The sequence below is a fragment of the Suncus etruscus genome, chromosome 20 (assembly GCF_024139225.1).
Source record: "Suncus etruscus isolate mSunEtr1 chromosome 20, mSunEtr1.pri.cur, whole genome shotgun sequence".
In the NCBI taxonomy this organism is placed as follows: Eukaryota; Metazoa; Chordata; class Mammalia; order Eulipotyphla; family Soricidae; genus Suncus; species Suncus etruscus.
Window position 1 is genome coordinate 32,643,079 of NC_064867.1, and position 14,209 is coordinate 32,657,287.

At 41.6% G+C, this 14,209-nt stretch overlaps 1 protein-coding gene across 1 annotated transcript; it reads left to right on the top strand.

Annotated features, from left to right (window-relative positions):
• The first annotated feature begins 1,638 nt into the window (after positions 1-1,638).
• MBD4 (methyl-CpG binding domain 4, DNA glycosylase) lies at positions 1,639-13,260 on the top strand. The gene is made up of 7 exons (XM_049766285.1): positions 1,639-1,848; positions 3,075-3,895; positions 7,951-8,025; positions 8,105-8,239; positions 10,386-10,535; positions 11,620-11,723; positions 13,102-13,260. The coding sequence occupies exons 1-7, from the start codon at positions 1,676-1,678 to the stop codon at positions 13,177-13,179; spliced, it is 1,536 nt and encodes a 511-aa protein (XP_049622242.1). The 5' UTR covers positions 1,639-1,675; the 3' UTR covers positions 13,180-13,260.
• Positions 13,261-14,209: the final 949 nt, after the last annotated feature.

The following is a 14,209-nucleotide window of genomic DNA, read 5'->3' on the forward strand; positions in this document are numbered from 1 at the left end:
GCAAAAAGAAGTCTGCTTGAGTTGGAATTGTCCTAGGAAGATGTCATCTGAAAGCAGCCAAAGAAATGTCAGCGCCCTAGAAATGTCATTTGTTGAGTAAGTGTGTGTGTGTGTGTGTGTGTGTGTGTGTGTGTGTGTGTGTGTGTGTGTGTGTGTGTGTGTATGGATCAAAATAATTTACATTTACTTTTTTCCCCCAAGATTTAACTCTAAGAATGACCTATTTTTAAACATTTGGCAAAATGAAGCTTTGAGAGTTGAACTGATTTGTTCTTGGATATACAGCTGGATAAAGAGAGCTGGCATTTCTGTCTGTAGACTTCAACAGTTTGTGCTATTAAAAGAAAAAAGGTTTATGTTTCCTTAACTCCAAACTGTAAATTATATTTCTTAAGAACTGCCCAGATCTCTGAAATTAAAATATCTCAATTCCAAATCTAGTCACTACTTATTTAATGTTCCTCAAGAAGCAAAATCCCAAAGAAATAATATTAAGATCTCTATTGGCCCAACCAACTTCCAAAATACTTGACTAGTAAGTAGGATACACACAGGAGCTTTTTCAATAATAAAACGGTTGGTAAAGTATGACTGCAAATAACTTAATCTTCCTTTCACTCAATTTTATCAATAAAATGGGGGATACTCCTTATCTTACCTTCTACCTCACATGGTTATCAGGAAATCAAAAATGAAAGAGATCTGAAAATTCTATGTCAGAAAACATTTACCTTTCGGAGGTTTAAAGTATATAATGAAAGTGAGACCTTCCTGGGGGGAAAAATGAACTCATATCTAAAATTATACATGTTTTATTTGGGGAAGAGGAGGCTGTTTCATTCATTCCTTTAAGTCCTCTTGATTCCAAGTAGCAACAGAAATCTTTAAATAAAATATTCTCATGATGGTAATTAGCAGACAATGTATGTAGCAGGTAGCTTGAGCTTTTTATTCAGCTAAGATCAGGAAACTTTTGGAAAGTAAAAATATATTCCCGAAGAGTAAGACGACTCCATACTGATCTTATTTAATCTCTCCCTTGGAATAATCTATGCACTTCCTTCTTTCACAGACAAATGAAATTTTACTTATTTCTTTTTTCTCCTGGCTCAGGGGACCATATGGGATACCAGGGAATCCAACCACGATCCGTCCTAGGTTAGCGTGTGCAAGGCAAACACCCTACTACTTGTGCCACCAATCCAGCCCATTATTTCTTTTTCTTTTTTTTTTTTTTTTTTTTTTTTTTTTTTTTGGTTTTGGGGCCACACCCGGCGGTGCTCAGGGGTTACTCCTGGCTGTCTGCTCAGAAATAGCTCCTGGCAGGCACGGGGGACCATATGGGACACCGGGATTCGAACCAACCACCTTTGGTCCTGGATTGGCCGCTTGCAAGGCAAACGCTGCTGTGCTATCTCTCCGGGCCCTGTTTCTTTTTCTTTATGAAGGTGTCATGATGTTCACTACTGTCAATTACAATGCATGTATTATTCCAACACCACCCAGAATCCCTTCTTCCCTCCACCAAGGTTTCAGGGACCCTTCCCATCCATATTTTCCCTCCCCAGGTAAGCTCGAGTGGAAAAAAAGAATTTTTTTAATCACTTGTAATTTGTCTTCCAGTGAAGAAGATGTGGAATCAGAAAGAAGGGGAGCAACTGAGAAACAAAGGGTGATGGAGAACAGTAGTGAATGTGGTCCTCTTCAGCAGGCACTTGTTGCTCCTGGCCTGCTTGGTGGAACTGCAGAAATAGAACCCCCTAAACCTGTTCCCTCTGGATGGGAAAGAGTGGTGAAGCAAAGGTTATCTGGGAAAACAGCTGGAAGATATGATGTGTATTTTATCAGGTGAGAAGGTGAGACTGTAAAGTAAATATAAGCAAATAATTTCTGTCTAAAAGGTAGGACTTCTCACAAAAGTTGTTTGGGGCTTGCTTCAAGCTTGTGTTCTCCCTTGAACACATATTTCACTTGTTTGTCTATCTCTTTGCTTGCTTTTTCCACTCTAAAGAAGGCCATGTTTTCTCTTATAATAGTTTTCCCTCTCTTTCTTTCTCCTCACATCTTTCTTTTTTTTTTTTTTTCACACCCGTTTGATGCTCAGGGGTTACTTCTGGCTAAGCGCTCAGAAATTGCCCCTGGCTTGGGGGGACCATATGGGACACTGGGGGATCTAACCTCGGTCCTGATCCTTGGCTAGCGCTTGCAAGGCAGACACCTTACCTCTAGCGCCACCTCGCCGGCCCCACATCTTTCTAAGTTAGTTTTATTAAATAAAAACTGTCTTGCGGGCCCGGAGAGATATCACAGCGGTGTTTGCCTTGCAAGCAGCCGATCCAGGACCAAAGGTGGTTGGTTCGAATCCCGGTGTCCCATATGGTCCCCCGTGCCTGCCAGGAGCTATTTCTGAGCAGACAGCCAGGAGGAACCCCTGAGCACCGCTGGGTGTGACCCAAAAACAAAACAAAAAAAAAAAAAACCTGTCTTGCTTCAACAACAACAAAAAAGGGAGATAGGAAGGTAGCTGAAAAGTAGAAAAGAAATCCTGACTTTCTCTTTTTACTATAAAATCAGAATGGATTCTCTTCTATGTCACTGATGAGTTATAACAGGTTATGATTTGGGGGCGAGTGCATACTGTGTTGCTATTGTGAATGGTTTATAGTGTGAATGCTCTTAGGTTATATTTGTAAAAATATTCTATAGGATCAGATCAGACTCTATTATTTTGTATGCTTGATTGGTTTGTTTTATTGGGCTACATTCAGTGATGCTCAGGGTTTCTCCTTGCTCTATGTTCAGAAATTACTCCTTGTGGGGTCAAGGAACCATACTGATTCTGAGGATCAAACCCAGATCAGCCACTTGTAAGACAAGTGCCCTACCTGCAGTACTATCACTCTGACCCCATAGACTGTATTTTTAACGTACTATTTTTATCATTAATTTTTATTTTAAATGGCAGCAACTTGGGCAATGTGTGGAAAGTATTAGCTAGCAATCTGAAATGTGGTCTCATTCTTTTTTAAAAGTCACTTTACTAGCAATAAGTTCTCTTTAATATCATTTTCTAGCCCACAGGGATTGAAGTTCAGATCCAAACGTTCACTCGCTGATTATCTTCTCAAAGTGGGAGAGACCTCTCTTACCAAAGAAGATTTTGATTTTACTGCCTTTTCCAAGAGGAGCCGCAAGCCCAGATGTGAAGACTACCAGGAGGTTCCGACACCCCAATTGGAAAACGAAAGGAATAATTCAAACTGGAGCCTCAGAACCCAAAGCAGCGGGAAAAAAGATGAATTTTTTCTGCCAAGTGGTAGTTTGGAATTGCAGAAAAGCAAAAAACTGTCCCACTGTGCTTCTTCTGCTGATTTGCTTGTAGGAGAAAATGAAAGTATGCCTGATGTTGTTTCTGGAAAGGTTAGAAAGGCTAAAGGAAGGGTGACTCGGTGCAGGAAGAATGTTTCAGAGTCTGTTCAAAGTAAAAGAGAAAGAGCACCTGGGAATAATAACACAAATGTGCAAAGTGGGCTTGTTTTCCCAGAAAGTCACCCTGATCGAACTTGCCACGTATCTGACACCAGAGCCAACAAGCCAATCCTCTCAGTGACCAGTGCAAAAAGGAGAGTTAAAAAGGCAACATCATTGAGTGCAGGACCGAATTTTCTACCTGACCAAATAACTTCTGACATCATAAGCAATTTAGATCCAGCCAGAGGACAAGAAGGAACTGAGAAGTGTGAGAATACCTTATTAGAATCAAAGGAAATAAGAATGAAAGTAGACGTTGGGGGAAGGAAGGAGGATTTGCATATTGACTGTTTAAAACCTGGTTCTGAAATGGATGACAGCTGCTCGCAAACTAAGAAAGAATCTTCTGTCAAAATAGTTAAAGGTATTTGGTGTTGGACAGCAACTATATACCTTTTAGATTGTGAGAATAGAAGGAATTGGGTCAAATATTAGATCCGGCTGATCTTTGTGACCTCCAAGTCATTTCTACTGGCAGAGAGGGGGATCCACTGGTGGCCAAACAGGTTTGAACTCCAGCAACCCATATGGTCCTCTGAGCTCCAAAGGAGTTATCCTTGAGTCAGAGCAGATGCTGAGCAGAGCCCCTCCAGGTGTGGTCCCCAACCCCCTGCCAAATATGGTGTCTTCTTTCACACTCAACCTGTGACTTTCCATTTATTTTTGAATTCATCAGAGTCCTCTGCTATCATAATGTAATTGGCCCTTGCAATACTTTGGAGAGCTAAATAATGCAAAACTGAAATCACATAGTTCATCTATTATTTGTAATTATGCTCTTAATGCAGAGTTCATAGCTTAGCAGTTTTGCTTTTATAATACCTCAGTGAATAAGAGATTAAAAAGAAGACCTTTTGAGCAGCCGAATATTAGTTATTCATTATGCCATTACAGTATAATGAATAACTCCTTTAAAGAAGAAAAGTCGTTTTACTTAAGTTCTGTGGGGAGATAGTCTGAACCAATCTGGAGTATGGTTTAGACTCGGATTTTTTGGGGGGGTGAAATCAAGTGCTTTGGTCCATACCTAGAGATACTCACTGTCTCTGCACTCAGGGATCATGCCTGGAAGTATTTGGGGAAACACAAAAGATGCCGCAGATCAAACCCAAATCAATCATATGTAAGGCAAACATTCTACATACAAGTGCTATCTCTCTGATCCCTGGACTTGATTTTTACTCTTAGCTCCATGCATGATTCTATGTTTTTTTCTGTGCCTGAAATTTATTTCCCTTTAACAGAAGGCACTATCAGATGCCTAGGATAGCATAGGAATTTTTCAAGTGTTTTCTTTTTTTGGCAGGGAGGGTTTGATTTTTGGGCTACACCCAGGTGTAGTGTGGTGGTGCTCAGGACTTACTCCTAACTCTGTGCTGATGTAGATTTATTGCTAGGATAATAGCATATTAAATATTAAAAACATCCTTTTGCATCTATAATATTAGGATCCCATTCTTATACATAAAATAGGCCATAAAATAGATGCAGTAGGTTAATAGATGTCCAATAGAATAGTAATGACTCTTCCATTGCACGATTAGAATTGCCATGTAAACTGAGCTGTATCTATTAGTAATAATTTGTACGGAGGAACTTACAGGAAAATGGTCAAATAATGAAAGCAGTTTACTTTGATTTATTTTGGTGGGAGGGCCATAACAGGTCATGCCCCGGGCTTACTCCTGGCTCTGCACTTGGATCACTCTTGGTGGAAACTGGGGACCATATGTGGTGCCAGGGGTTGAACCCAGATTAGCCTTGTGCAAAGGCCAGCTTTCTACTCACTGTACTATCTTTCTGGCCCCAGTATTGCTCTCCTTCTGAGATGTTTGCTTAATGTTTAAGCCTTAGTTTCTTCCTCTGTAAAATGGAAGTGATAACCTTCACTGGTCTTGTTTTCACATCAAGAATATTGTAGTTGGCGGGCTAGAGAGATAGCATGGAGGTAAGGTGTTTGTCTTTCATGCAGAAGGACGATGGTTCAAATTCCTGCATCCCATATGGTTCTCCGAGCCTGCCAGGAGCAATTTCTGAGTGTAGACCCAGGAGTAATCCCTGAGCACTGCCAGGTGTGACCCAAAAACCAAAATAAATAAATAAATAAATAAATAAATAAATAAATAAATAAAAAGAATATATTTGGTGGGTCCAGAGCAATAGCACAATGGATAGGATGCTTGCCTTACACACAGCTGACTGGAGTTTTATCTCTGGCATCTCATATGTTTCCCCGAGCCTGCCAGGAATGATCTCTGAGTGCAGAGCCTGGAGTAAGCCCTGAGCACTGTCAGGTGTGGCAAAAACAAAACATAAACAAAAAACCAACCAGAATGTTATAGAGCTGGGGAAATAGCTCCATGTTTTACATGTCTTCCCTAGTACTGCATGGTCCCCTGAACACCAGCAGGTGTGCCCAAAATGCCAGGTGTAGTTCAAAAAAGAGGAAAGTAAGTTTTATAAAGTACCTGGGAGCGTTACCACTCAGCGGTAGAGCACATGCTGTGCATGTGTGAGGTTCTGGGCTCTATAAATAAAATGAGAAGTGAGAAGATTACTTCATGTTATGGGAATATAGAATGTTACGAGCTGCTATGCAGATATAAGGGCCTGGCAAGGGTCAATGTGATTGATGGTTTTAGAAAACTGGGAAGCCTGATAATCTGGCCAAATTGTCTGACAAATTAATGGCTTCCCAATAGGTTTCTGCAATTTCTGTTTTGTTTTTATTCAAAATACCCTTCTTTTATTTTTGTAATTTTAAAAGAAGTCACTGCAAAAGATTTGGAACATAGAGAAAATTTAAGAAAAGAAAAGTTAATCACTAGATCATTTATTCCAATCTAATCATTGTAACCTCATTGTTTTTTTTGTTTGTTTGTTTTGTTTTGTTTTTTTGGGCCACACCCGGCGATGCTCAGGGGTTACTCCTGGCTATCTGCTCAGAAATAGCTCCTGGCAGGCACAGGGGACCATATGGGACACCGGGATTCGAACCAACCACCTTGGTCCTGGATCGGCTGCTTGCAAGGCAAATGCCGCTGTACTATCTCTCTGGGCCCCAACCTCATTGTTTTTTAAATTGGTATCATATATGAACTATTGCTTGTTTCAGTTCAAAAAATGACCTTGGGTTGATACGTCACTAGTAGTAGAACACTTGCCTTATATGTGTGAGGTCCTAGGTTTGATCTGTGGCATGGAGAAAAAAAAAACAATGACATGGAACTATCTTTATGATATAATCTCAGTTACATTTTATTTATTATTTAGGCTTTTGAGCCATACCTACAAGTGCTCAGGTATTATTCCTGCCTCTGTGCTCAGAAATCACTCCTAGCTCTACATCAGGAATCAATCCTGGCAGACTCAGGGGACCTTAACGGATGCCAAGTCAGCCATGTAAAAGGCAAGCACCTTACGTACTGTACTATCACGCTGGCCCCCAAATTACTTCATCTTTAAGGCCAGTGATATGACTCAATGCTATTATGTATGTCTTGCTTTACACAAAACCTGATTTTGACCCAACTCTGAAAAATATATGTGTATAGAAAAATATATATTAATTTTTGTAGCATACTTAGTACATAATAATACTTTGTATAGTAATATAATTTATATTTTATATAATCTTTATAAATTATTATATAGTTGTTGTTATTTGTACCCCTGAATTATTTCGGGTGGGGTTTTGAGTTCCATCTAGTAGTGCTCAGGGGTTATTCCTAGTTCTGCATTCAGGAGACACTGCTGGTGGTGCTCAGGGTACCATATGGGATACCAGGGATCGAACCCCAGTTGTCTGCATGCAAGGCAAGCACCTTAATCTCTGTACTATTACTCTGGCCCCAACCTCTGAATATTTCTTACATTATCCTAGTGTCTCCTAAAGTGGGTGATATTTCTCCCCACCTCAGAAATACTGGAATGATGGGGCAGGCAGTAACCTCAGAAGCAATTAGTTGTTGCTTTCTATTGATGTGCTTAAATAAGGGAAACTCAGGGGCCTGAGAGATAGTTCAATGGTAGGGCATTTGCCTTGCATGTAGCTGACCCAGGTTTAATTCCAGGCATCCCATATGGTCCCTGAGCCTTCCAGGAGTGATTTCTGAGCGCAAAACCAGGAGTTACCCTTGAGTGCCACTGGATGTGGCTTAGATAGATAGATAGATAGATAGATAGATAGATAGATAGATAGATAGATAGATAGATAGATAGATAGATGATAGACAGACAGATAGATAGATAGATAGATAGATAGATAGATAGATAGATAGATAGATAGATAGATAGATAGATGATAGATAATAAGGGGAACTTGGATTTTGTTTCTGAAAGGGAGCAGTAGGTCAAATAAGTTGGAGAACTTCTGGACAAAACCCAAGACTCTAAATTATATTCACTCTTCATTTTCAGAGGATGTGGTTCCCCGGACACAGATAGAAAAAAGAAAAACAAGCCTGTATTTTTCCAGCAAATACACCAAAGAAGGTATTCCTTTTCCAATCAGAAATTTAGATTTGAAATCTATTTCCCATGTTGAGCTCTGATGAAATGTGTGTGTGTTTAGCTCTTAGCCCCCCTCGACGCAAAGCGTTCAAGAAGTGGACGCCTCCTCGATCACCTTTTAACCTCGTCCAAGAAACACTATTTCATGATCCGTGGAAGCTCCTAATTGCGACTATATTTCTCAATCGGACCTCAGGTGTGTGGATCGTGTCTGTCTTTGTCTTGGGAGAGAAGGTATGATGAGAAGAAAGAGCACAGGGTTGATGTGGAGGCCTGGATTGCAGTCTGACCTAAATTAGGCCTTCCCCTCCTAGCATTCATTTATTTGCTATGTTCAGGTTAGAAAATCAGTTTTTTGTTGTTGTTGTTGTTTTGTTTTTTGTTTGTTTGTTTACATATTGGGCTCACACCCTACAGTGCTCAGAAATTTCTCCTGACAGGCTTGGGGGACCATGTGGGATGATAGGAATTGAACTCGAGTCCATCCCATGTCGGCCCTGTGGATGGCAAATGCCCTACCACTGTACTATTGCCCCAGACCTGAGAATCAGTTTCTTAACATTTCTGATCATTTCTCCCATGTTCTATATGGAAGTATTGCTTTTTCATTCAAGGCTTTCTTGAATTGCTTGGATGCCTATGTTCTCTAGGCTGTTAGGCTGTTATCTGAATGCTTAGAGATAAGTATTCTACAAGGCCAAATTTTCACATATTTTGAACTGTTATCTAAATAGGTTAATGGTTTAGGGGCCACACCTAACTGTATGTAATCAGGGCTTACTCCTTGTTGGAGACTGGGGTTCCTGGGAGGCTGCAACTCCTGACTCTGCATTCAGGGATCACTACTGGTAGGGATCAGGGACCTTATGTGGAATAGGGATCAAACTGGGTTGGCCTGTGCAAGGCAAGTACTCTATGTCTCCTGTCCATGATGTTGGTATTTGCATTACTTTATTATTATTATTATTATTATTATTATTATTATTATTATTATTAGGCCATACCCGGTGACACTCAGGGATTACTCCTGGGACACTCAGGGGTTACTCCTGGCTGTGCACTCAGAAATCACTCCTGGCTTGGGGGACCATATGGAATGCCAGGCGGTCGAATCACGGTCCATCTCAGATTAGCCATGTGCAAGGCAAATGCCCTACCACTGCGCCATCATTCCAGCCCTGTATTTCCATTCTTTTTTTTTTTTTTTTTTTTTTGGTTTTTGGGCCACACCCAGCGATGCTCAGGAGTTACTCCTGGCTGTCTGCTCAGAAATAGCTCCTGGCAGGCATGGGGGACCATATGGGACACCGGGATTCAAACCAACCACCTTTGGTCCTGGATTGGCTGCTTGCAAGGCAAACGCCGCTGTGCTATCTCTCCGGGCCCGTATTTCCATTCTTAAGGTGATCATTGGTTCAGGTAATGACTTCTTAAATATGGCTTAAAACTAGGAAGGGTTGGGACCGGAGAGAGAGCATGGAGGTAAGGTGTTTGCCTTTCATGCAGAAATACGGTGGTTTGAATCCTGGCAACCCATATGGTCCCCTGTGCCTGCCAGGGGTGATTTCTGAGCCTAGAGCCAGGAGTAACCCCTGAGCACTGCAGGGTGTGACCCAAAAACCAAAAACAAACATACAACCCTAGGAAGGGTCAGACGGGAGTTATAGTTCAGCAAAGAAGGCATTTGCCTTGCATGCAGCCAACCCACATTCAATACCCAGCATCCAATATAGTCCCCCAAATACCAAAAGGAATAATTCTGGAGTATAAAACCAGGAGTAACCCCTAAGCATTGCCAGGTGTGGCCCCTAAAAAAAATAAAACAACAACAACAGGGGCCGGAGAGATAACATAATGGTAGGGCATTTGCCTTGCAAGCCACCGATCCAGGACAGATGGTAATTTCAATCCCAACATCCCATATGGTCGCCCAAGTCTGCCAGGAGTGATTTCAGAGCACAGTGCCAGGAGTAACCCCTGAGTGCCACAGGGTGTGGCCCAAAGACCAAAAGAAAAAAAACAACAAAAATGAAAAATAGCAGCCCTCCATGAGATTGACAGCTAAGGGAATAACCTGAATCTAAAATCACCAGTCTGTCTAGGAGCTTTTTTTTTTTTTTTTTTTGGTTTTTGGGTCACACCCAGCAGTGCTCAGGGGTTACTCCTGGCTGTCTACTCAGAAATAACTCCTGGCAGGCACGGGGGACCATATGGGACACCGGGATTCGAACCAACCACCTTTGGTCCTGGATCGGCTGCTTGCAAGGCAAACGCCACTGTGCTATCTCTCCGGGCCCGCGTGTCTAGGAGCTTTTAATCACTTTGCTCTCTTTTCTTCCCAGGGAAAATGGCAATCCCTGTTCTTTGGGAGTTTCTGGAAAAATATCCTTCAGCTGAGGTAGCAAGAACCGCGGACTGGAGAGAAGTGTCAGAACTTCTTAAACCACTTGGTCTCTACGATCTTCGAGCAAAAACCATAATCAAATTCTCAGGTATCTTTCCACATACACAATGGGAAAAAAATCATAAACGAGTGTCTATTTAAGAAAGCCACACCTTAAACTTTAATGCCAGTGGCTGCTACATTAACAGAAGTCACTGCACTCCAACGCCAAAGCCATTTAGAAGCAGTCCCCATGCCCCAAACCACGGTCTCCCACTGATTCAGGCAATAAATCTTTGCCCAGCACTGGGTCGTGCCCTGTGTTCTGAGTGAAAGGAATTAGTCAGTGAAGCTGACAGCCCAGTTGACCTTATGGACATTACCTCTGGCTGGCTAGCTCAACAGAGAATCAAAATGGTTTGGAAGAGGACCCAGAGAGATAGCACAGTGGTGAGCTTTTGCCTTCCATGCAGCCAACCTGGGAGGGACCCACTCAGTTCAATTCCTGGCATCCCATATGGTCCCCCAACATGCCAGGGGTTATTTCTGAGTGCAGAGCCAGGAGTAACCCCTGAGAAACGCTGGTCATGGCCCAGAAACCAATCAATCAATAAAGTTTAAAAAAAATAATTTAGGGCCGGAGAGATAGCATGGAGGTAGGGTGTTTGCCTTGCATGCAAAAGGACGGTGGTGGGGCTGGAGAGATAGCATGGAGGTAAGGCATTTGCCTTTCATGTAGAAGGTCGGTGGTTCGAATCCCGGCATCCCATATGGTCCCCTGTGCCTGTCAGGGGCGATTTCTGAGCATAGAGCCAGGAGTAACCCCTGAGCGCTGCCAGGTGTGACCCAAAAACCAAAAGGACTGTGATTCAAATCCCGGCATCCCATGTGGTCCCCCAAGCCTGCCAGGAGCAATTTCTGAGCATAGATCCAGGAGTAACCCCTGAGTGCTTCCGGGTGTGACCCAAAAACAAAACAAAAAATAAAAAATAAATGGTTTGGAAGAGACAGATTTTTCAACTGGGCTGCAGGAAGAGAGGAGAAAAAAAAACTATCTTTTCTGGTGGTCTTGGGCAGGCTCCCTTCCCAGGCCTTCTTGCTGTCCTCGATTCAGCCCCATCTCCTCACACATTGATGGAAAAAAAAGTAATTTTCTCAAGGCTAACCTGTTGTGTGGTCTGTTACATTCACAGATGAATATCTGACAAAGCAATGGCGGTATCCTATCGAGCTTCATGGTATTGGCAAATATGGCAACGACTCCTACCGAATTTTCTGCGTCAATGAGTGGAAGCAGGTAAGGACCGCTCACTCCCAGCCAAAACATATTGTGACTCTGAGACAGAAGAGCTCCACTGATAGAGCTAAAATGCTTTCTGCTAGTCACAACCAGTTTTGTGTAAGTTTAAGGAAAGCAAATGGTACAAGGATAGAGGGAGAGATGGGAGATACAGAATCCCAAATCTGTGGTGACTCTTTGGTGTGACCTCTACTTCTCACCTGCAGTAGTAACCTGTCATAGTCAGTGCAGCCTTCAAAGGGGACCCATTGGGGCTGGAGCGATAGCACAATGGTAAGGCGTTTGTTTTGCACTTAACCAACACAGAACAGACCCTGGTTCAAATCCTGGCATCCCATATAGTCCCCCGACCCTGTCAGGAGTAACCCCTGAGCGCTGCTGGTGTGACCCAAAAACAAAACAAAAAAGTTTTTTTAAATAATAAATAGTATAGAATATATAATAGTATAGAATAGTAAATAGTAAATAATAAAGGATTGATTAGTGGAAGGTGTAATTTTAACCATTTGTGGATTCTGTTGGGTTGAGGATTATAGTATCCAGGTATGTAATAATGTATCATTGATCTCCCATCATATGTATAAAAGGTTGCTCAAGGAGCTAGAGAGATAGGACAGCAGGTAGGGCACTTGCCTTGCTTGTAGATGACCAAATTAGATTCTCAGCATCCCACATGATCCTCCATGTCTACCAGGAATGTTAACTGAGCATAGAGCCAGGAGTAAACTCTGAGCAACCTGAGTGTAGCCCCCCCCCAATAAAATAAAATGAAATAAAAATAAATATAAGATTGATTCAGAGACTGGAGGGCTAATACAGGATGTCATGTGTTGGTCTTGCATGTAACTCACCAGGGTTTAATCCCCAGCACTTTATCTAGTCCCCAAATTCTGCCAGGGTTAATCCTGACTACAAAGTTAGGAATAGTCCCTGAGCATTGTTAGATATGACTTTATGGGGGCATTGAAGATGGGAATGTTGCACTGGTGAAGGGTGGGTGGTGTTCTTTTTATGACTGAAACACAACTACAATCATGTTTGTAATCATGGTGCTTAAGTAAAGATATTGTTTTAAAAAATATATGACCCCATGAAAACCCCAAAAATTAAAATAAAAAGTGGAATTTAAAAACTGTTTCTAGGGGCTGGGCGGTGGCGCTGGAGGTAAGGTGCCTGCCTTGCCTGCGCTGGCCTAGGACGGACCGCGGTTCGATCCCCCGGCATCCCATATGGTCCCCCAAGCCAGGAGCGACTTCTGAGCGCATAGCCAGGAGTAACCCCTGAGCGTCACCGGGTGTGGCCCAAAAAAACAAAAACAACAAAAAAAAAAACTTTCTAACTCATGTAACTGTCTCCTATCTTGTATTTCTTCCAGGTACACCCTAAAGACCACAAGTTAAATAAATATCATGACTGGCTTTGGGAAAATCATGAAAAATTAAGTCTGTGTTGAAACTTTGAAGTTTTACGGCTTATTTTTAAATCCATTGCTTTGCACTTTGCTTCTTAAAGTTCCATGGAGCAGAAACTCCACCTCCCCCTTAACAAGTGCAAAGATTTTAACCAGTTCAACTAAAAACCTAATCATGTTTTCTTAATGGGAATACCTCAGACACACTGATTATTCTGGATTATGGTTTGAGTCTTGCCTCAAATAAATGATTTGAGAACAATCCTAAAAATGTGTATGACTGGTAATAATGAAATGTGATTTGAAGGTAAAATAATAAACTTTTCTAAACTATCAACAGTACAAAGCAAATTTATGTGAACCTTGAGAGAAATTGGAGGTTTTCCGTTTGTTTATTTTTTTTTCAAAGAGAATTAAACAACGATTACCAAAACTCAACTCTCAATAACTTTTTTTTTTTTTTGGTGCTGGTGATTGAATTTAAAAAACAAAACAAGACAAAAAATTGTCATATGGAACCAGAGAGATAATAGTACAGTGGGTAAGGCACTTGCCTTGTATGTAGCCAACCTGGGTTTAATCCCTGATACCACATATAAGTGTGACCCCCCCCCCCAAAAAAAAGGCAAGCAAAATATAATATATCTTTGAAACTTGTATAAAATGGCAGCCAGCCTTAAACTCATCCTTTCTGCTAAGGGGTAGGCAGTGAACCTAATATCATTATTCGAGCAGTTTTTCAAAATTATAAGATGATGGAATTCAGAATTCTGTTGCATATTATTACTTGGTGTGCTGATAATTAACTGTCTCAAGCCAAAAGAATAGAATGGGTAACTGGGCAAACGTCTGTATCTATTTCCTCATCTCTGTGATGGGGACCATGGTGCCAACTCACAGGCTGCATTAATATGGCCCAAGGGGAAGATCTTAGGGATCCTACCTGGAGTGATAGAAAACACTCTCTATCTTTCTGGATTTATTTTTCGGTTTTGGGGGAGTGTCTGGATTTTTTAAAACTTGAACAAAAGGGCCTGGAGAGATAGCATGGAGGTAAGGCATTTGCCTTGCA

What these genes read in the sequence shown, in the direction of transcription:
- MBD4 (XM_049766285.1), top strand. Translation starts at nt 1,676, where the DNA reads ATGGAGAACAGTAGTGAATGTGGTCCTCTTCAGCAGGCACTTGTTGCT. An exon ending in TTCTGTCAAAATAGTTAAAG is followed by an intron (nt 3,896 to 7,950) that starts GTATTTGGTGTT and finishes CTTCATTTTCAG; the next exon opens with AGGATGTGGTTCCCCGGACA. An exon ending in AACCATAATCAAATTCTCAG is followed by an intron (nt 10,536 to 11,619) that starts GTATCTTTCCAC and finishes TTACATTCACAG; the next exon opens with ATGAATATCTGACAAAGCAA.